General features: G+C 36.7%; 1 protein-coding gene across 7 annotated transcripts in view; it reads left to right on the plus strand.

The window, feature by feature from the left end:
• EPS15 (epidermal growth factor receptor pathway substrate 15) overlaps positions 1-22,861 on the plus strand; it is a 138,699-nt gene that overhangs the window by 67,794 nt on the left and 48,044 nt on the right. For all 7 annotated transcript variants that reach the window (XM_013999405.2, XM_005665438.3, XM_021096667.1 and 4 more), the window contains exon 13: positions 16,972-17,044. In XM_013999405.2, coding sequence (XP_013854859.1) covers positions 16,972-17,044 — 73 coding nt within the window. The remainder of the gene's footprint in view (positions 1-16,971; positions 17,045-22,861) is intronic.

The raw sequence follows: 22,861 nt of genomic DNA on the forward strand, positions 1-22,861 counted from the left end.
ATCAAAAAAAAAAAAAAAGCAAAACTATTTTTCCATTTACTAGGGCATTGAATTTAAATATCATTTTACTTATTACAAACTTTTTTAACCTTCAGAACACTTTAAAGCAGATAATGACTAACTTATTTTATTAATGATATTAAGACATAGGAGATTAAATGATTTATCTGGTTATATGGCAAGAACTCGGGAATAATCTTTCCTCCTCCATGAAACTACATTGAGATTTTTGTAGAGAAACTAAGTTATGAATTTTTTTAAGTTGCAAGAAAGAACTCAACCCAAGCTAACTTAGGTGAGAGTGAATTTATTCAGTTGTGAAACTAAAACCTCTGAGAGGGTAGGGATGGCTCAAGGTTTAGCTTTGTACAGAGGCTCAGATGATACAATTCTCTTGTTCCATTTCTTATTTCCACTTCCACTGGGTTGTTCCATTCTCAGACAGACTTTCCTATAATGTTGTCAGGTTATTGTACATCTTAGTCTCATATACTTATTATTTCAAATTTAGTGGAGTGCCTTTCTTCTAGCAGTTCCTGCAGAAGCCGTAAGATTCAATCTGATTGGACTGGTTTAGGGTCATACCTACTTCTGAAACAGTGGCCTGGGATGTACAGTTTGCTAATTTGTCATGAATTCTGTCCTGGGAGTGGTGGGGAGGGGCAATAATTTGCCACCAAGACCACATAGAGGAAGGGGTGTCCCCACATGAAAATTTGGCCAGAGGAGGAATGAATTCTGGGGATAAATGTCTACAGAAGACAGTATAGCTTCAAATCCACAGTGATTTCAGTGTTTACTCTTAGTATCATCTACCTATTTGAACAGTATGTCTTGACATTTAATAAACTTAGTCTTAGGCACCTTTTTAAAAGTTTATTTTATTGAAGTATAATTGATTTACAGTGTTGTGTTAGTTTCTGCTATGCAGAGGAGTGATTCAGATCATATAAACACATTCTTTTTCATACTCTTTTCCATTATGTTTTGCCACTGGATGTTGAATATAGTTCCCTGTGCTATGCAATAGGACCTTGTTGTTTATCTGTTCTACGTATAATAGTTTATATCTGCTAATCCCAAATTCCCAGTCCATCCTTCTCCACCACTTCCCCCCTGACAATCACAGATCTGTTCTCTATGTGAATTTGTTTCTGTTTTTCAAATAAGTTAATTTGTGTCATATTTTAGATTCCACATATGTGATAACATATAGTATTTGTTTTTCTCTTTCTGATTTACTTAGTAGGATAATGTCTAGGTCCTTCTGCTGCAAATGGCAGTATTTCATTCTTTTTATGGCTGAGTAATATTCCATTGTATTTCTTTATCCCTTCATCTGTAGATGGATATTTAGGTTCGTTCCATGTCTTGGCTATTGTGAATAGTGCTGCTGTGAACATAGGGGTACATGTATCTTTTTGAATTATAGTTTTCTTCAGATATATGAGTGTGGGCACCTTTTAAAATGTCATTGTTGAGAGTTCCCTTTGGATCTATGAGGATGCGGGTTTGATCCCTGGCCTTGCTCAGTGGGTTAAGGATCTGGTGTGGCCGTGAGCCGTGGTGTAGGTCACAGACTTGGATGTGGCTCAGATCTGGCGTTACTGTGGCTGTGATGTAAGCCAGCAGCTGTAGCTCTGATTCAGCCCCTAGCCTGGGAACTTTCATCTGCAGTCTACTGAGTTTTACCAAAATCTCATTTCTAGCTCAAAAATTAGCCTTTGCCTATGACATAAAGCTTCTAATATTGGAATTCTAGAAAGTAAAAAACAAACAAAAACAAACCCTTGAAGATTATGTAATTCAAGTTCCTTTTTACTTATGGGGGAAAAAAGTCAAATTCAGAGTCATACGTCAAGTCAGCAGAAGTGCTGGCTAGCACCCAAACGTGGTTGTATAAGTTCTAGTTCTGCATTTTTCTTTTATGTATGTCAGCTTCTCATAAAGATTTAGAAACAACCCAAATGGCTGTCAACAGATGATTGGATTAGGAAGATGTGGTGTATATACACAACGGAATACTACTCAGCCATGATGCCATTTGCGGCAACATGGATGGAACTAGAGACTCTCATATTGAGTGAAGTAAGTCTGAAAGAGAAAGACAAATACCATATGATATCACTTATATCTGAAATCTAATATATGGCACAAATGAACCTTTCCACAGAAAAGAAAATTATGGACTTGTGGTTGCCCGGGGGGAGGGGGGGCAGTGGGATGGATGGGGAGCTTGGGGTTAATAGATGCATACTGTTGCCTTTGGAATGGATTAGCAATGAGAACCTGCTGTGTAGCACAGGGAACTATGTCTAGTCACTTATGATGGAGCATGATAATGTGAGAAAAAAGAACGTATGCATGTATGTGTAACTGGGTCACCATGCTGTACAGTAGAAAAAAAAATAATGTATTGGGGAAATAAAAAAAAATACAAAAAAAAAAGATTTAGAACACTTCTACTTTGGTTCATAATAGAAGTAAACGTGATTACTCAGTCTATAATAGGTCATAGACTTCATTTTCATTTGGTTTATAGGTGGTCCACTAACATGTTTGCTTGCCTTATGATAAATGTGCATTGAATTGTACCTAGATTTGAAAATACTCATCATTTGTATCTCTCAAGCCTATGAAAACAGACACATATCCCAGTCTTCTAGGGCTTGCTTGATTTCAACAGTAGTTATTTAACATATGAAGTGTTTTTTGTACTGAGTTTTAATAGGAAATAGAGCAGTGTACTTAAAATGTTCTTACTAATATAAGGATTTGTAATATTAGTTACATTTTGATCAACTGATCTTTCACTTTTAGTTACCATAATATTAAATTATACTGGTGTCCGTCAATATAGTGAATTGTTGCTAACTACATAAAACAGAACATATCTCATATTTTATGACTATCTTTTTTAATTCAGAAAATCATAGTGCCGTAAAACCTTAAGTTTTATGTTGTAGTCACATTTTATAAATGTATAATACCTGATTTGACACTTGTGAAAATGTTTTCCCTAGGCTTTTATTTTAGGCGAGATCGACAGTGTAGGTGAACTTCCCATCATCTGTCAACTTCAGTAATGTCATAGTAAGACTTATCTACCTATGCTAAAATTATGGTTTTTAAAATTCACTTTTTAAATGGCTGTGTTAGGTCACTACCACCAAGTCTTTAAGATATTACATTATAAACCTTGGCTTTGCTGTTGTGAACACAATATTTTCTGTGCCATGGTACTACCTTTTAGCCTTTAAATCTTTTATTAATATATCAGGATGTGATGTGTATGACACAAAACAGGAAAAAAATAATTTAAACAGATTTTTTTAATTCATTTGCCTTTCAGATAAGATATCTAATTTTAGTCCAGGAACCAAATCTGCAAATAAATAACATGCAGAATATGGAATTGTGATGAATATGTACTGAATATGGTGCTTTCCGAGATTCATTTTTCCCCCTTAGTTATGGTTATAATACTCATAAAAATTGGAAAATACAGAAAAGCACAATAAAGAAAAGAATATTTCTTAGAATAACATTTTGAGCACTGAAAATCAGTGAAAATATAAAAAGCTATGTTACAACCTTAAGAGTTGTTTGGGTAGAGAATGTTCTTTGTTGTCTGTCGGAAAATAAGATGTTTTCATATCTTATTCGCCAAAGTTTCTAGTCTAGTTGAAAGTATAAGACCTTAAGAACATGAGGCAGAATGGCTTTTTGTCATTTTTTTTCTTTAATTTTTTTTGCCTGTGTCTGAGGCATGCCAAGATTCCAGACCAGAAATCAAATCCTCACCACAGCAGCAACCAGAGCCACAGCATTGACACCACCAGGTTGCTTAACCCAGCCAGCCACCAGGGAACTCCAAGTTTCTTCAAATTTTTATGAGATTCCCTCAACATTTGCTATATAGGGATTTAAATTATAATCTATCAGATTAAATTGGTATGATATTTTTAACTTGAGATGTGATATTTGTAACTTTAAGAGTCTATCTTGGAGTTCCTGTAGTGGCTCAGCAGTTAACAAACCCACCTAGCATCCTTGAAGATGAGGGTTCGATCCCTGGCCTTGCTCAGTGAGTTAAGGATCCGGCATTGCCATGAACTGTGGTGTAAGTTGCATATACAGCTGGGATCCCACATTGCTCTGGCCCTGGCGTGGACCGGCGACTATAGCTCCAATTGGATCTCTAGCCTGGGAACCTCCATATGACGTGAGTGCAGCCCTAAAGGAAAAAAGAGTCTATGTTATATTGTGACTTTTTTTTTTTTTTTTTTTTTTTTGGCCATGCCTATGATATGCAAAAGTTCTGGGACCAAAGCTCAAACCCGCACTCCAGCAGCAGCCTGAGCCACAACAACAATGCTGGATCCCTAACCCACTGAGCCACCAGGGAACTCCAGTTTTTAAGTTTACACTTGTCATAGCATTTACCATCCTTTATTATGGTTGTCTGCTTTATTTGGATATCTCACTGAAATATGTACTTCTTAATCATAGGGGCTGTTTGCTTCTTCACTGTTAAATCCCTGCTGCTTAGCTTACATAACAGATGTAGCGTGTGTGTGTGTGTGTGTGTGTATATATATATATGTATGTATGTATGTATGTATATGTGTATATATATATATATATATATATATATATATATATAGCTTGTATAATAGATTACAGAGAAAATTACTTTTTCAATAATGTTGAACTGTCTTGTCCTTTCTGCTTTTTCTTAGTTTTAGCTTTTACCTCTTACCTGGATCACTGTTGTAACCTCCTAATTGACTGTCTGCTTTGAATTTTTTCTTCATTCCTTGAGACCATCCTTCCTCCAACTGATATATAAAATAAAATTGTGATTCCTTAGGGACTCCCCATCCCCAACTGGACTTCTCTCACTTTTCTGAGTATGGCATAAAGTCTTTTCCTTTGTGGTGTTCTCTTGGCATCCTTAACATTCTTTTGACTCAGACACCTCCCACAATAAAGTAGAATCATCTCCCACCACGGTACTCTAAAGCTCCTACAACAGTCACTGTGTGTTTGCTCTTGTATACTTTCTCAGTTTTCAGCATAATGCTCCAATCTACCATTTGAATTTCATTCCTCTTCTCCAGCCATATGATGGGTGGGCTTATTACCTCTCATCTCAGCATGCTGCCAATTTTTATTCTTCTGTGCCTCTGATCCTATTGTTCCCTTTTGCCTAAGCATGCCTTTTACCTTATAAACTTTTATTCATTCTTTAAGGCCCAGCTTAAATATCATCTTTATCAAACTGTCCCTAAAACCTTGATTGGTAGTTGTTTTTTACTTTCTACTTAGAGACATAATTCTTTTATCATAGTACTCACCATATTTTAGCATGATTTTTTTTTAATTTTTTTTTTTCAAATTTGTACTCTTTCAGGGCAGGGACCATGTCTTATTCTGTTGGATATGTCTGGAAATTAATGCACACAGTGCCTGACACCACAAAATTTCAGTATAGGTTAGTTGGTTGAATGAATAAATCAAAATATGTTATAAATATTAGAATGTTTCCCAGATTAATTCCTGCAAAGTTTATAGTAGACTAGAAACCATCACTAAATGTTGAAATAAAGCAAAAGATCTCTGAGTAATAGCTTATTTTGAAGGCTATAGAAGAAGATTTAATAGACAGAGTTTTTAATCCTCACAGGGACACAAAGGTTCCTGGACTGATTTTTCATATTTTGCCAACCTGTTCTTGTGTCAAGGATTTCCTGTGAGAATCTGTTGAAGGCTATTAGAGTTTGCCTCCAGAAAAAAAAGAATGTATGCATCCATGTACACCATTTTGCATTTATTTCAGGAGTTCCTAGACTCTTGCAGACTCATTTTTAAGAACCCTTATTCTGAAAGTAAATAGAGAAGTTCTTGGCAGTGGAAAGGCGAAACGTATTGAGAAATTGCTTCAGTCACTTAGATAGTGTGGTGGTGGTAGTTTATGCTGAGGCTGGAGTTAAAATATTTATTTATCGTCTACCAGCTTCTCCTTCCTTCCTGTCTCTGTCCTTTTAGCACTAATATCAGGAAGTAAAAGCTACGTCCTGTCAGACCAGTGTGTCATTCTGGTCTTGGGCCAGTAAACAGGATAGATGATTACAGTAATAGTGATTAGGCATTGTGCTATGTTTGTTTGTTTTTTATAAATTTTCTTATTCAATTTTTGCAGCATAGCTGAAGGGTAAGCAGTTTTATCCTGATTTTTCAGATGAGGAATGGGCAAGTCTTTTTTAAGAAACTTTCCTTGGTATCCACCTCAGCTCAGAAAGCACTCAATCTCCTTCTCTCAGAACGCTGACAGTTCTGAATTACATTTCTTTCCCCATTAGCCTCTGAGCATTGTGTGATAGCACCAGCTGTCTCCTTATTTCTAATTAGGCTATGATATTTATTTCAGACCATGAACATTCTAACCAGATTGTCTGGTTTGACTCCTCGTGACTTAGACAAATTCCTTAACTGTCTTTGCCTCAGTTTCTTCATCCATAAAATGGAAATATGAATATTACCATCTAAAATGCCTAGTATAGTACCTGAAACTATAAACATCGTAAATTCTCAATGCATATTGGTAATTATAATCATTCCACAAACCTAGCTCAGCACTCAGAGCATAGCATTCACTGCAAGGGGCTCAGCAGACATTGGTTGGAGTTATTAGCTTGCATGAATGCTTTCTTCACTAGTTGGAGATTGGAACTGTGTTCCTAAATATATAGATCTCTATCTCAATCATATTTAAGAACTGTTTATTTAGAAAATATTTATGGCAATGTTAGCATATGGTTTGATTTTTTTTTAAAATATATTTTTGGTTTAGTTCAATTCAAATACTGTGAGAAACCCTTAGCTCTGGAGAGAGCATTGCTTACACTCTGAGATCTGGAATTCTTTTGCTTATGAAATCCAACCTGAGCTGTTCCTGGCCCTGTAGTGTATTGATGCTAGAAAATCTCAATTGTGACTTCCTCAGCAGTGGTGTTACTGATCGAATAAGCTGTAGGTTGTAGCATGCATATTTTCTGGTAATAAGGAGGCAGCTTAATTCATTTTCACCTGAAGTACATGGTTCATCATTTAAGACCTCTGCTTAGAGAGACTTCCCTTATTTGAAACCCTCCTTGCTCAAGTCTGTGTCCGTGCTAATACAGTAGCCACTAGCTACATGTGGGTATAAGCACTTGAAATAATTGATCCAAATTAAGATGTGCTGTTAGTATCATATACTGAATTTCAGAAGAATATTAATATTTTGGGTACCTTGGATTAAATTTATTAAAATAAATTTCACTTGCTTCTTTTTACTTTTTAATATATAGATCATTTAATATTATATATGTGGCTTACTTTATATTTCTTTTTTTTTTTTTTTTTTTTTTTGTCTTTTTGCTATTTCTTTGGGCCGCTCCAGCGGCATATGGAGGTTCCCAGGCTAGGGGTTGAATCGGAGCTGTAGCCACTAGCCTACGCCAGAGCCACAGCAACGCAGGATCCGAGCCGCGTCTGCAACCTACACCACAACTCACGGCAACGCCGGATCGTTAACCCACTGAGCAAGGGCAGGGACCGAACCCGCAACCTCATGGTTCCTAGTCGGATTCGTTAACCACTGCGTCACGACGGGAACTCCTTACTTTATATTTCTAATGGATCACTCTGGTCTGAATCAATTGGTTTCTATAAAAATACATTTTAACTTGCTTTGCATTATTTTGTGGGACTGGTAGCTTATTAAGGGGCTCTTACCTCTTTTAAGAGAGCAGTAGTTGGGAGTTCCCATTGTGGCTCAGAACCTGACTGGTATCCATGAGGATGTGGGTTCAATTCCTGGCCTCACTCAGTGGGTTAAGGATCCAGCATATGCCTGCCATTGTGAGCTGCAGGCATAGGTCACAGCCACGACTGGGACCTGGTGTTGCTGTGGCTGTGGCATACACTGGCAGCTGTAGCTCTGATTCAACCCATAGTCTGGGAACTTCCATATGCTGCGGGTAAGGCCCTAAAAATAAATAAATAAATAGATAAATAAATAAGCAAGCAAGCAAGCAAAAGTTATTAAGGGTGTGTTTCACTTTGTCTTTGGGAACCAAAAATATCTACCAAGAAATTTCAGCTCCTGAGGATTTAGGAATCAGTCTTTACCAACATATTTAAGTGCTAACTGCCATCACTCTGGACATTTGATCGCGTCTTTCCAAAAAGCCATTAAGTGTTATACTTTTACATTAGTAGACTGGATGATGATGATGATAGCTGACATTTATTAAGTACTTACTGTGTGCTAGGCACTGTCCTGAAGTGTTTCTAGAGGTAATATAAATGAGTCCTCCCCATCAATTTTGTTCCCCTTTTTTAAATTAAGAAAACTAAATCTTGGTCTTACATTTCTTTCCTGTCAGCTTTTTCATCTCTTTTTTTCCTACGAGATAAGTAGAATAAACTAATTATTAGGGGTTTGCAAAATACTTTTATTTCTTGTTTACTTTTTTTAAATTTATTTTTTATTGTTATTTCCCCCAACACACTTGTTTTTTCCCACTGTACAGCATGGGGACCCAGTTACACATACATGTATACATAATTTTTTCTCCCATTGTCATGCTGCGTTCTAAGTATCTAGACATAGTTCTCAGTGCAACACAGCAGGATCTCATTGTTAATCCATTCCAAAATCAATAGTTTGTATCCATTAACCCTAAGCTCCCAATCCCTCTCACTCCCTCCCCCTCCCCCCGGGCAACCACAAGTCTATTTTCCAAGTCCATGATTTTCTTTTCTGTGGAAAGGTTTATTTGTGCTGTATATTAGATACCAGATATGAGTGATATCATGTGGTATTTGTCTTTCTCTTTCTGACTTACTTCACTCAGTATGAGAGTCTCTAGTTCCATCCGTGTTGCTGCAAATGGCATTATTTTGTTCTTTTTTATGGCTGAGTAGTATTCCATTGTGTATATGTACCACATCTTCCTAGTCCAGTCGTCTGTTAATGGACATTGGGTTGTTTCCATGTCTTGACTGTTGTGCATAGAGCTGCAATGAACATGTGGATGCATGTGTCTTTTTTAAGGAAAGTTTTGTCTGGATATATGCTCAAGAGTGGGATGGCTGGGTCATATGGTAGTTCTATGTATAGATTTCTAAGGTACCTCCATACTGTTCCCCAAATAAACAAAATAAGGAATGAAAAAGGAGAAATCACAAGGGATGCTGCATAAATATTTCTCCTTTAAAAAAATGAACCATGTGATTTTGGATCCTGCCACTGACAGGGTGGTAGTCATGTGAGCAATACCACACAGACTGTTTTTCCTGATTCCATTTAGGCTTTCCTTTCAACAATTTGTGCCCATGAAGGTATTCTGACTTATTTTTCAAAAATAAGACTCATTAAAACAGCCAGCCTCTTAGAACTCAAAAGTTTGGTTATTCCCATAGGACCAAATGCACTTAAACTTTTATAGCAGTTAATCTTAACAATTTTATGCTTAGTGGCTATGCTCATTTTCCCAGAAAACAATAAGTAGGGGCCCAAGTTTAATCTTATTTGGCATATGGTAGATATTCAATAACAGTTAAAAGAATGAAATAATACATAGTCATACAGTAATTATATATTTAAGGCAACTTTTAGAGAAATTAAAAACTTAAGATTCAAATCAATGTCTACTTACAAACTTTGACTTAAGTTTTTGTCAACTAAATATGAATTCTTAGAGTGAAAGACCATCTAACTTTCAGACTGGTTTAAATTGCAAGCCAGGAATTTCTCATCAACTGTCTATAGTTGTTACTGTAATCTAGCTCAAGACTTTTGACAGTTCTCAAGATAAGCAGAGTCAGAGTGTTCTATTGTCTTTTTAACAGTTGTCGTCAGCTTTCTCAGTAACAGGAGCTTCTGCTTCCTCTCTTCTCCTACAAAGCAGAAGCTAGCAGAGAAAGCAGAGCTGTGTTGTTAAAAATGCCATTCAGAGTTCAAAAAAGCACAGCTCAGAAATCTTTAGGGACTCCCATTGCCTGTATATTAAAAATCTATATGTCTTTACCTAGTACTGAAGTTCTTTTATAATCTTACCCTTATCTATCATTCAAGCTTTATTTCGTCACATATAACCCCTCCATCTTAGATAAAATTAGTCTACTATCTAGAATTTTCTCACCCCTCTGGTTTCTTTTTTCTTTTTTATTAATTTTTTGTCATGGTGAAATATACATAGTTGACCATTTTTAAGTATGGAGATCAGTGGTATAGGTGTATTTACACTGTTATGCAGCTATCACCACTCTTCATCTCCAAAACATTATCATTAATTGAACTTGATATCAACTTAATATAATTTGTATACAAAATTCTACTCCTGTAACCCTATTATTTCCACTTTATGTTGTTGATGTCATAAATTATGTCTTTATCCATATGTATCAACTAATATAGATTTATTACTATTTTCATGCATTTGTCTTAAATCTTACTGAAAATATAAAGGGGTGTTGTAAACTAAAATTACGACAATACTGATTTTTGGTTTTTTCTGTGCATCTGTCTTCACTGGATATCTTTAGTAAACATCTTCATATGGCTTTAAGTTATGGTCTAGTAGCCTCCTTTCATTTCAACCTGAAGGACTTTCTTTAGCATTTCTTATAGCACAGGTCTAATGGTAATAAAATCTCCAGCTTTTGTTTATCTGGGAATATCTTAATTTCTCCCTCATTTTTGAAGGACAGTTTTGCCAGATAGATTATTTTCAGTTGACAGGTTTTTCTGTTGTTGTTGTTTTTTACTTTCAGCATTTAAAATATGTCATCCTACTGCTTCTGGCCTTCAGAATTTCTACTGAGAAATCCACTGATAACCATTTTGCTGATCCCTCGTGCATGAACAGTCTTTTCTTACTGCTTTCGAGATTCTGTCGTTATCTTTCAACAATTTGATTATGATTGTCTCCGTGTGGGTTTCTTTGAGTTTTCCTGCTTGGAATTCATTTAGCTTCCTGGGTAGATTTGTGTATTTTATCAAATTTGGGAAGTTTTCTTCCTGGCTTACCTCTTAGTTGCCATTTTGCTAACATGCTCTTTGTTTTCTTGCATAAGCTCCTTGCATTTGATGTGCCATTTTTCTACCCAACATTCCTTCTTTTCTTTAAGGCTTACCCGAAGTCTCATCTCCTTCACAAAGCATTCTCAGGCTGGAATAATTTCTTTTGAAATACCATATGATAACATACCACTTAGTCTGCACAGCTTTTTTTTTTGCAGTTATGATCCTGCCTTCACTGATCACAAAGAAGCCTATTCTGACCCTCTCCAGGGAAGTAGGTACCCATCTTCTGTGTTTCCAGAGCACCATGTACTTACCTGTGATAGCACACAGTACACTGAATTGTAATTATCCTTTTATGTTTTCCTGCCCAACCCCTCACATATGCTTACTGGCAAGTTCCTATCTCATTGTTTTTTGTATCCCTAAAGTGTAGCAGTGGCAGGTATGTAGTAGAATTCAGTATTTGTATGTTAAACCAATAGGTAGGTCTTAAAGTTGCATAAGGATATATTTGGTTCCATTGTGTATTTTCTTTTTCACTCCTCACAACAATCCTCACATATGTTATGTAAGGTAGATATTATCTTCAGTTTGCTTTGAGGAATTGGCTCGTGTGCTTGTGGAGCTGGCGACTCTAAAATCTGTAGAATAGGCTGATAGTCTTGGAGATTGAGGCCAGAGTTGATGAGCTCAAGTCTGAAGACAGTCTGGAAATAGAATTGCCTCTTTCTTGGGGGAACCCTTAGTTTTTTTCTCTTAAGGCCTTAAACTTGGATGAGGCCCACCACACGATAGAGAGTATCTACTTTACTCAAATTAACATTTACTGATTTAAATGTTAATTTTACCTGAATACCTCCACAGCAGCATCCAGACTGGTGTTTGACCAAATATCTGAGTATCATGGCCTAGACAAGTTAATACATAAAAGTAGCTATCATAGAGGGTGATAAGAGCCAGGGCTTAAGCCCTACCTGGTGTTCTCTTGTGGTGCAGTAGGTTAAGATTCTGGTATTGTCACTGCAGCTGCTGTGGTGTGGGGTTGATCTCTGGCCCAGCAACTTTTATATGCCATGGGCACAGCCAGAAAAAAAAGAAAAAAAAAGCCTCTCTCTTCCCTGCATTTCACCGCAGCGTCTTTGTGTAAAAATTGTATTCTTCTTTAGACTGACAACAAATGGCAACAATACCTAGATGCATGTTTGTCTTTTTTCATCATTTCATAAGAATGATTTTTCTTAAGAATGAATGAGACAATCCATGTAAAGTACTTATCACTTAATACCTATCATGTAGTAAACACTTAATAAGTGCTGGTTTCTATAATAATTATTGTCAGTAGTAGTCGTAGTAGTAGCCATGATAGTGGTAATAATGATTTTTCCATTAATTCCAAATAAAGGCATCCTAGATAAAGATTTCAACTGCCTTGGCTTTGGTCCTGGGCCCAGTTTTGAGGTAATCCCATAATTATGAAGTTGGGAACTGTGCTGGTTAAGTTTTGATCAGGAGCTTATCCCTGGCCAGTTATTGCTCAGAGAGGTTGAGTCCGTAAAAAGGTGGCATCTTCCACTTGAACTATAAGGGTAGGAAGATAATAGAGAAAGAGAAGCAGTCTCCTAAAAGATGGATCGCTGAGTCCTAGGAGAGGGGTGGGTCAGCCACAACAAATAGCTGTTGCTCAGTGATTCAACAAAGATGACCTGTGATGGAGCCAGTATTTGAATTCTGGCCTGTTTTACTCTGAGTCTTATGTTTTGAAAACTATGTAATGAGTTGCTAAAAGTAGAAGGTGGTTATTTTGAGTTATTTAGACAAGATTAATGTTTTATAGACTTTTTGTACCCCATAATTCCTTTTAGCAAATTTAAAGATTACTCCATCAATATTATTTAAAATTCTGAGTAATGGTAATATTGAGTAAAGCAAAACCATAGCATAGGCTTAAAGCCTGCCTTTTTTAAAAAAATTACATGATACACATTTCACCTTGCATATCTTAAGACCTTAGGTAGAGATATTAGCATCTGCATAGTAAAAACTGATATTGAAGCCTGAACAGTCATGTGACTTAACAAGAGTCAGAAAAGTTATTTCATGGCAGAGCTAGATTAGAATCTAGGTCTCCAGTTTTTAGTCCCATTTTTCTTGTTGTCCATAAGACGCAGGTGCTGAAGACTACATAATAATGGTGTACTTTTGGAGTTCCCATTGTGGCGCAGTGGTTAACGAATCCGACTAGGAACCATGAGGTTGCGGGTTCGATCCCTGCCCTTGCTCAGTGGGTTAAGGATCTGGCATTGCCGTGAGTTGTGGTGTAGGTCGCAGACATGGCTTGGATCCCGCATTGCTGTGGATCTGGTGTAGGCCGGCAGCTACAGCTCCGATTAGACCCCTAGCCTGGGAACCTCCATGTGTTGTGGGAGCGGCCCTAAAAATGGCAAAAAGACAAAAAAAATTAATAATAATAATAAAAAAGGCGTACTTTTCTGTGTTTGCTTGTCGGATTTATTTCCAGTTAAAGCTATTCAATAATAAGAACACTTTTAGGGTTAAATGTACCCCAAAGGATTTTTATAAATTTCAGGATTGTTTAGAAAAATATACTGGAAGTTTAGCTTGGGCTTTGCTTTTCTTGCTTGTTCAGGTAAATACTAGGTTCTCGGAATCAGAAGAGTCATTTTTTGAACATGAGAGAGCTCTCTCTGGCCTTTCTTTCTGGCTTGGGTATTTGTGGATTCTTCGGATGTGCCATCATCTGGGGAGTGAGCAGGGCCAGAGAGAGAGTCTCAGACGGAAGGTGTGTAGGATCATGTCCCTATTCTCAAAGTTAGTAAGCTGAAGGCAGTAGCTTTTCCTGATATCCCAGCTGAGCAGCGTTTTGGGCAAAATGCTTACACACCTGTCTTTGAGATATATATTATGTCTGTCTTATCCACATATATTGATAGGCACCTTAGGAAACTACATCTAACCACACAGAATCTTGCAAAGAATTAAGTTGTAAAATTACTGATAATAAACAGAATGCTTGAACAATCATGTATTGGATGTATATCCATCACTTTTAGAAAAAATGTACCTTTTGTTTGAAAGAGAGGAGAACGTAAGGAGTGTGGCCAAACATTGTTATGTAAATGTGTGTTTAGATATATCTGCTGGCCTGCAATGAGAAGGACAGCTGTGGAGGCTAACAGTCAGTGGAATACCACAGAATAACAATTTAGCATCTCCAAAATGATCATTGAATGAGAAAATTATTTGATTTTCAGTCTGATTTATAGGTCAGATTTTCATTCATAATATTTTTTATAGAAAGTATAACTATTCGTTTTACTATTCTTAAAGATTTCTATTTAGTAATACATGTTATAGTACTTGGTTTTGATAATAAAAGAAGTTATTATGAGAGCACAATCTTACTGGATAAAAGTAGATTGAAAATTTAATTGATCTCGGACTAAGATAAATCAATCCCTAAATATTCCCATATTTTATTTAGTTGGGAATAATCTTTAGGATGTTTGAAGACATCACCACCGCTCCCCACCCCTCCAACACCCAAAATCATGAAGAGAAATTTGTACTTTCTAAGCTTCCTGCATTTTACCCAAACAATAGACTTTATTTGCTGGTTAGAGCTGACAGTCCTTTGCAGTCTTTTTTCACTAAGTGGGCTTCCTTCTTTTTCTCTCCCAGTCTTGTGTCTTGGCTGTGCTAAGTCAGCTCACTGCCTTCCTGCAACCCTGTTTTCCTGTGTTCACACTTGATCTTCTGAACAGATACTCTCAGTAACAGGAATGAACAGCAAAGCAGAAAGGATTGAATGCAGACATGCACATTAGGGTGTGGAATTTTGGTCTGTGATACAATGCAGCGTTTTCTGTTTTTGTTAAATCTACTGTCAGAAATGAGGAGCTGAGTTGATGATGACCTTGTATGGAATGCCTCTGAGGATGGGTTGGAGGAGGGGGCTTCTTTTTCATGTGACTGATCTTTGACTTGCTGCAGTAGGACTGAAAACACTCTTCTGCTCACATAATGAGGAAAGAAAAAATTTTCTGGTTTGAACTTGCAGAATTTGTCAAGTATATTCAGGTTTTTCTTCCTGTGTTTTTCTATTTTTCAATTTTGCCTAATTTTATAAGGGTTGGAAGTGGGGCGTGACCTTTGCATAATAAGTAGATTGAGGTATGGGAGTACTGAGCTGCAACAGTGATTCGCTTGGTAGGAGAATGTTTGAAATCTCCACAACATCTTGACCAACATTTTGACCCATGTGATGAAGCCATCTCAAGTGTTTAAAGTAAAGTAACAGTATACAAATGCTTTGTTACTGTACTTTTTTTTCTCCCATACAAATCTTAAGAACATTGCACCTACATATCCAAAACAAGTTGAGTTTTGTCTGTATTTAAAATCTCACCTTATGGAGTTCCCATCGTGGCTCAGTGGTTAACGAATCCGACTAGGAACCATGAGGTTGTGGGTTCGATCCCTGGCCTTGCTCAGTGGGCTAAGGATCCGGCGTTGCTGTGAGCTGTGGTGAAGATTGCAGACGCGGCTTGGATCCCGCGTTGCTGTGGCTCTGGCCTAGGCTGGTGGCTACAGCTCCAATTAGACCCCTAGCCTGGGAACCTCCACATGCTGAGGGAGTGGTCCAAGAAAATGGCAAAAAAAAAAAATAAATAAATAAATAAATAAAATCTCACCTTAAAAAGATGAGAAATATAAATGTAGCATGCAGCTGTCTCTTAAATATGTCCTTTGGTATAATTTTCTCACTTTTATACCTCAGCTTAATGGAGCCTGAGCTTGGCTTTGGGTTATGTTTGGGACAAAACTGAAATACAGTCATGAAGCTCTTAGAAGAAACTCTATAGTACTAGTCTGGAGAACTTCTTGAATGCTGCCGCCCTCCTTCATGATGCCGCCTTTTACCTATCCCCCACCTCAGAAATGTATTGCTATAGAATTCTACGGCTTTTTCTCTTATTTTGTGGAAAAGAAAAGAAAGTAAAGGGAGAAGTGTGTGGGTGAGTGGGATGGGAAGAGATTTCAATATAAATGAGCATTTAAATTTATTACATAAAAAAAAAAAAACCTGTTTTGTAATTCTGAATCTAAGTTTGCTTAAGATTCATTCACTAGGAATCCAGCGCTTATGGAAGCACATAAGATTTTAGATGAGTGTCCAAGTAAAAGTGGATCCTAGCATGTTTGATCTGAGGAATAGAGATAAATGCTGATGATTCTTTTTTAGTATACATTGTTTTATATATTTGATCAGTTGGTATTGATAGGTGGTCCTAAAATAGCTTTTGAGCAGATGTGATGTTTAGTAGAGCAAATGGCCTGTGCATTGACAATCTTTTCTATTTTCTCTGCTGTTTCATTCTAAAATTGGTGTTCACAAGTGATTTAAGGGGAAATTAACACTTCAGTAAATGTTCTTTTCCTTAATATTGTTGACTGTTTCTCTTAGCCATTTTCATTTCACTTGACAGTGGTACTTAAGGGTTAAGCTTATAGAGCTGATGCAACCCCTCCTTTTTTTCACCAGCAATTTTCATTGGACAGCATTTCCATAGCAACAGTGAGATCAGAGAAACCTGAGTGTTTCATTGATTATTTTTCTCCTCTTCCTTTTTTAATCTATTCTCTTTTCACCACATTTTAGTGAGAAAGCGATTTTTTTTTTTTACAAACAGAGCTTATATTGATTTCTATTCCATAAATAATTAAAAGAGGGTAGAAAAATCTGCCCTGCATTTAAAAATTGAATGTTTCACTATGTATTTAAAAAGCGATTCAGGATTAGGAGGATGGATAAGCATACCGGCTGTAGCTGATGTTCTCAAATATTCTTGCATTGTTTGCTGGTCTTCTAGGGAAAAGAATAATGTGGAACAGGACCTTAAGGAAAAAGAAGATACTATTAAACAGAGAACAAGCGAGGTTCAGGTATGTGAACTATAACATTCAGTGTTCTGTTTCTGATTTAGGAGGATTATTTTAATTGTATGGGGTCATTTACTATGTGACGGTTGTGGTGTTGATGAGTAGGTCAAGGGAATACCTATTATTTATGTGATATAAATATTTATCTTTTGCAGAATGATTATTTCTCACCTAATTCTGGCCTGCAAAGATTACACTACAATGATAAAGCAGTATTTTTTGACATAAATTTCTAGTTTTTAAAGTATTTTAGGATGATATTTATCTACATATTATATCCTTAAAGGTTCAGTTTGAATGACTTACGATATAAATATTATTACACCAGTGAAATTAAATGAGTGAAATCATCATCATCATCATCATCATGAAAACGCAAATTGCTTTTTCATGGATGTGAGATTTTGTTCGCTGGTGGACCTAGTGTTATGAGACGCTCTCTCATAATACTGTCAGGGCAGGAAACGTTATGGAACAATTTAAAATAGCCTTTTATAAGTTGCTTAGTAGCCAGGATATCTTAAACTTTGGCATAAAGAGATTTAATTTATTTTCACTATGTGCAGTGTTAAAGTAGCTTCATTTTACAAATGGGAAAGGACAATAAAACCTCAGTTTCTGATTGGGAAATGGCACAAAAGAGGTGCTTCAAACATTAAAAATATAGAAAATTGGGCAGCGTTGCATTTAGAGCAATAAGCAATGCATGTAACCATGTTATTGGGGCACCGTTTCTTGAATGCTGCACCAGCACATACAGGATGTTGGATGTCGAAGCACTGATAGCAGTTGCCAGTAAGGGCTCATAGATGGGCATTTCTTAACATGTTACTTGTATGTTGGATTTCTTTGTCCTGGTAGTTTCCAATAGACGAAAGCTCTGAAATTGTTAGATCCATGATTTTGTTTTCATGTAGCACATTCACCAGAGATTGTCTATCAGGTGGACTGTGGTAGGGTGGGGGAAATGATTTATTGAGGGATTGAGGAAGAAGCCACAGGGAGAGAGAGACTTCTGTTAGAAGTTCATTCTGCTATTGCACTTAAATGTGTATATATTGGAATTTTTGATGCAAAGTCAGGAGACCATCACTAAGATATTTTTCTTTGTGTTAGTAACACAGGGACTAGTTGCCTCAATTACATTATTTTTGTGCAATTTTTGAGCTTCCTGAGAAATGCAAAAGAGTCATATCGACCTTAAGCAGTTGTTGCTGAAAATAGCTTTAAGAATGGAAGATAAAATCATCTAGAGAAGTTTTCTCAATCTGGATAGAGATAGTTACTGATACAATATTGGACAGCTTCTAAATTTAGTCAGATAATGTTTGAAAGTACAAAGATTTTTTACAGTAGACAATATTTTATTATTTGTAAAACAATCTATGGGTTTTCACTACTACATCTTTTGAGGATGTGACTTTTAAATAGCCAATTTGGAAGAACACTAAAATTTGCATCATTTTTTTCAGGCTAATTGACCTGTCCTTGAATATTTGATTTCTTGTATTTATAGAAGTTTTGTTACAGTTAAAATTTCTTTGTTGTATGTTTGTCCTTCTTTACTTAGTGGTGATGGTAAGGTATATGTCTAGTTTTAAGCTTTGCTGAATCCAAAACATATGTTTGGCAGAGGAAGTCTAAATTGTTGAATTTTTTTGCATAAGGTGCTGTAAGTAGAAGGTGTCTTAGAGCATGGGTAGTACAGGCCGGGTTGTAGTGGTTGAGCATAAAGTTCGTTGGAAAAGAACACTGGATTAAAGCTTTGCATTAGTAGATTCATTACTCATACCAGCTGAGTACAGGTATCTTTGTATTATCCATGGTAGTGAATGAAGACACTAGACTAAGAATGACATGGGTAATTGACACTGACGAGTAATTAAAACTTTTCAGTTCAATGATTATTTTCAATTTTCTGAAGCAGGACAACTTACCTGAAGGTGGTAATAAGTATATTTCATCACTTATTGGGTTAACTTTGATTTACCCATTGGTAATAAGGCACAGACTGGGAATAACACAGGTAATTAAGATCTGTAACTGACTTCAACTCCTAGTGCTTATTTTCTGATTTCTCTGGCAGAAGGCATTCTACTAAAGCTTATTAATAAATATAAAGAATTATATTTGTTGCATTTATCTTAAACATAATTAATAAATTTCAGAATCAAAGAACTTCAGTGTTTCTTTTTGATACCACTTTCTAATGTAGGTGCTAATGAAAAATGCCAAAATGAAGGTGTCGGGTGACAGAAGGGAACTTTGACCTATCAATAAGTGTCTGTCTGTCTGCCTCATCCAAACGTGGCTTTCCTAAGTGTCCTCCTTTTCTCCATGTTTATAAAGTCAGATAGTGATTATGTAAGCTCATATCTCAAGCAGAGAAACCAGACTTTTGAGCCTCTTTAGATGTGACCCAAGTGTCAAAAGACTAGTTCTTTTTTAACATTTATGTAGATTCTTAATTCAGTTAAAATAGGAAACTACTACATAATTAATTTCTAAATTAATTAATGATCTCCATGAATACCATCTTGAAAACTTAAACAGTTCAGTATTTTTTTTTTCTTGGAGACCAAACCAAGTATTATTTTCAAATTCTGAGATGGGCACTGTTAACTCTTGTGAGATATACTGCTAGTTCATCAAGTTCTATGCAGAAGTTAGGCCCAAAGTGGCCCAAGGGCAGAAAAACCATAAAAGGCCATTCTGTCTCAAATGTTTATGATGTGCACGTCTTACTGTTGTTACAGGGAGAAGGTAGACCCACGTTCTTTCCTACCTTAATCTGCATATGTACAATTTTATTAACATTTTCTTCAGAGTGGTCAACAAATATTTAGGAATTCACCCTCATATGTATGCTTTCATCATTTTAGCATAGACGTTTCTAAGAATGACTTGATATCAGAGAAACTTGAATTCAGTTCCTGGTTTTTGCTCTTTCGAGGTTTGTGATTCTAAGTGAGAAATTTAACCCCTCTACACGTTAGTTTTCTCTTCTGTAACAGGGAAGAGTTTGCTGTAAAGTACCTGAGAGTGATTGTCACAGGCTAAGAGTTCAGTACGTGTTCCAGTTAATAGTATTATTCTACATAAAACTGCTGTCTCCTTGTTACTCTTGATCATCATGCTCCTTCTTCTCTGACTTCTATCTTCACATCAGGCTATCTGCGTATAGCGCTCACCAGTTTTAAAATACTTTTTTTTTTTTTTCCTATTGCTGCCACTCTAGCTCCCGACCTATTTTTCTCAATTTTTGTTCCTTTTGTGGCCCTTTTCCCCCTTCCTATCCTTGCAGAAACGCTATTTATTTTCCTGTTCGCCCATGCTGCTGTGCTTAATTTTTCTCCCCAGACCAGGAATAATCTTAAGGCCAAATCCATTGGTCCTTCCTGCACTAGTTACAGATTTCTTGGCTTGCATTCTCCTACATAGTCGTAGCCCTGCCTACCTCTCTGACCCCTTGCTTCTGTTGCCTCTGCCATGGATGGACAGACATACTTCCCACTCACCCTCTGTCTTTTTTTCAATACCCCTGTCATCCATATTCTGATGACTCCCAAATATTTACCAAGCCCTTACTTAACTCTCTTGAGTTCAGTCTCACATCTCTGGTTAGGCATTTTGATGTTTATCATTTCAAAGCCAATATGACTAAAATGAGTCCCATATTGTTGAAAAAATTGGCTTCAGGATTTGAACTTCCCTATTTGTCAAGCGTATTTCTTTCTATTACTGCTGCCCTTATCACCTAACATCTGAAAATTTGAAAGTGTAAGTGCTTACTCCACTGAAATTTTTCAAGTTGTAAGTGTTTACTCCATCATTTTCTTGCCTTCTTTCTAAACCAGTTTTAGTATCGTGAGTCTCAGATGTGAAAATCTGTACTGCTGCCCACTGCCTCTGTTAATAGTGGGAGGATGTCATACCTCATGGGAATATTGAAAGTGGAAAAAAAGATAAAATAGAGACCACACTCCTATAGTACTTAGTTTTTGATTGTCTGTCTCTGAACTGTGTGCCATATATTCTCTTCCTTATTCCCACCTTTTGCTGTTGCAGTCTAGAATATTCCCTGCTTCCCTGCTCTTGTGAATTCTACCCATGCCTTAACATCTAGCTCAAATCTCAACACTTCTCTAAACTTTCCCTTCTCTATATCCCCGTAGTCTACATCTGTCTTTCCTGTGTTGAAACTCCCAGAGGAGTGTGTATCCACTTATATGGCACGTCTAGCGTATTATCTTAGTATACTAGTTTAGTATGTATGTTACAGATTCCAGCTTCTTACAGCCTATATTGTGAGCTCCTTAAGCTTAGAAATTGTACCTTGGATCAGATCTTTCACTATATATAGTAATATATTCTTAGATGGAGGTAAATTTAAGGAAGCTATTGACAGTAGAAATGAATAGACTTTAATTTTGTGCATGAAATTAAAAATAGGAGAAGATACATCCAGAAAGCACAGGCAGAAAGGATTGGGAGCACAGTTGGTATTGCAAAGAGTCAGACTTTTCCATATTGTTCATACTACCTTCGTGAAAGAGAAGCTCCCAATTATTTATACTTTATCAATAAATATTTAGTAGTTTATAGTAATTGCCCATGTTTTTTTTTTTTTAAATGTTAATTCACTTAGTTTTTTTTTTTTTCCTAGATGAAAAGGGATGACTTATTTTGGGTGGAAATAAAATTAGATACATGAGCTCAACATTCTTTTTCTAGTGATAATGCTCTTAGAACATGCTGAGAAGCATATGATTGAGCAATAACAGCAGGCTGTTAGGGAGTTTTTCTAACACCTACCCTAGTTTAATAGACTCCCTCTCTCTGGTCTTCGTTTTTTATTTTTTATTTTGGTCTTTTTGTCTTTTTAGGGCCGCACCTGCGGCATATGGACGTTCCCAGGCTAGGGATAAGTCGGAGCTGCAGCTGCCAGCCTACACCACAGCAACACAGGATCTGAGCTGTGTCTGCATCTACACCACAACTCACGGCAATGCTGGATCCTTGACCCACTGAGTGAAGCCAGGGATCAGACCTGCTTCCTCATGGATGCTAGTCGGGTTTGTTAGCCACTGAGCCATGACGGGAACGCCCTCTCTCTGGTCTTTGACTTAAACATCTTGCTCTATAGTTGGTCCTATTTTATATTAAGAGTATTCCTATAACTTCCATTTGAGAATTAGGCCAACATAACTAAATGTACCTGATTATTTCTAGTTTTTGGATTAGTGTATAGAACTTTTAAAAAAATCAATTGAATCATTAGCATTTTCTGTAAGATTACCAAAATACTTAGAATTCCCCTTATTCTCTTTAATAATTCTTTAGGTATGGATATATACTAGTGTATTGTTATAGATATACTATACCTATGCTTTGGGGGTTTTTTTGTTTTTGTTTTTTGCTTTTTTTTGACGGGCTCCAGGGAGCCCTCACCTACAGCATATGGAAGTTCCCAGGCTAGGAGTTGAATCAGAGCTGCAGCTGCCGGCCTACATTGCAGCCACGGCAACCCTGGATCTGAGCCCAGTCGGCGACCTACATCACAGCTCATGGCAGTGCTAGATCCTTAACCTACTGAGGCCAGGGCTTGAACCCACATCGTCATGGATACCAGTTGGGTTTGTTACCACCAAGCTACACCAGGAACTCCTGCTTTGGCTTTCTTAAGTAACAGTTTTATTCATAAGTTACTGTCCTTTTTGTTTATTTTTTACTCACTTAAATTTTATTTCCACTACCCCCCATAGTGCTTCATGAAGTGTGGAGGGATGGGGCAAGCTTATAATTTTCTTTAACTTGTTT

Source organism: Sus scrofa, chromosome 6 (genome assembly GCF_000003025.6).
Source record: "Sus scrofa isolate TJ Tabasco breed Duroc chromosome 6, Sscrofa11.1, whole genome shotgun sequence".
NCBI classification, from domain to species: Eukaryota; Metazoa; Chordata; class Mammalia; order Artiodactyla; family Suidae; genus Sus; species Sus scrofa.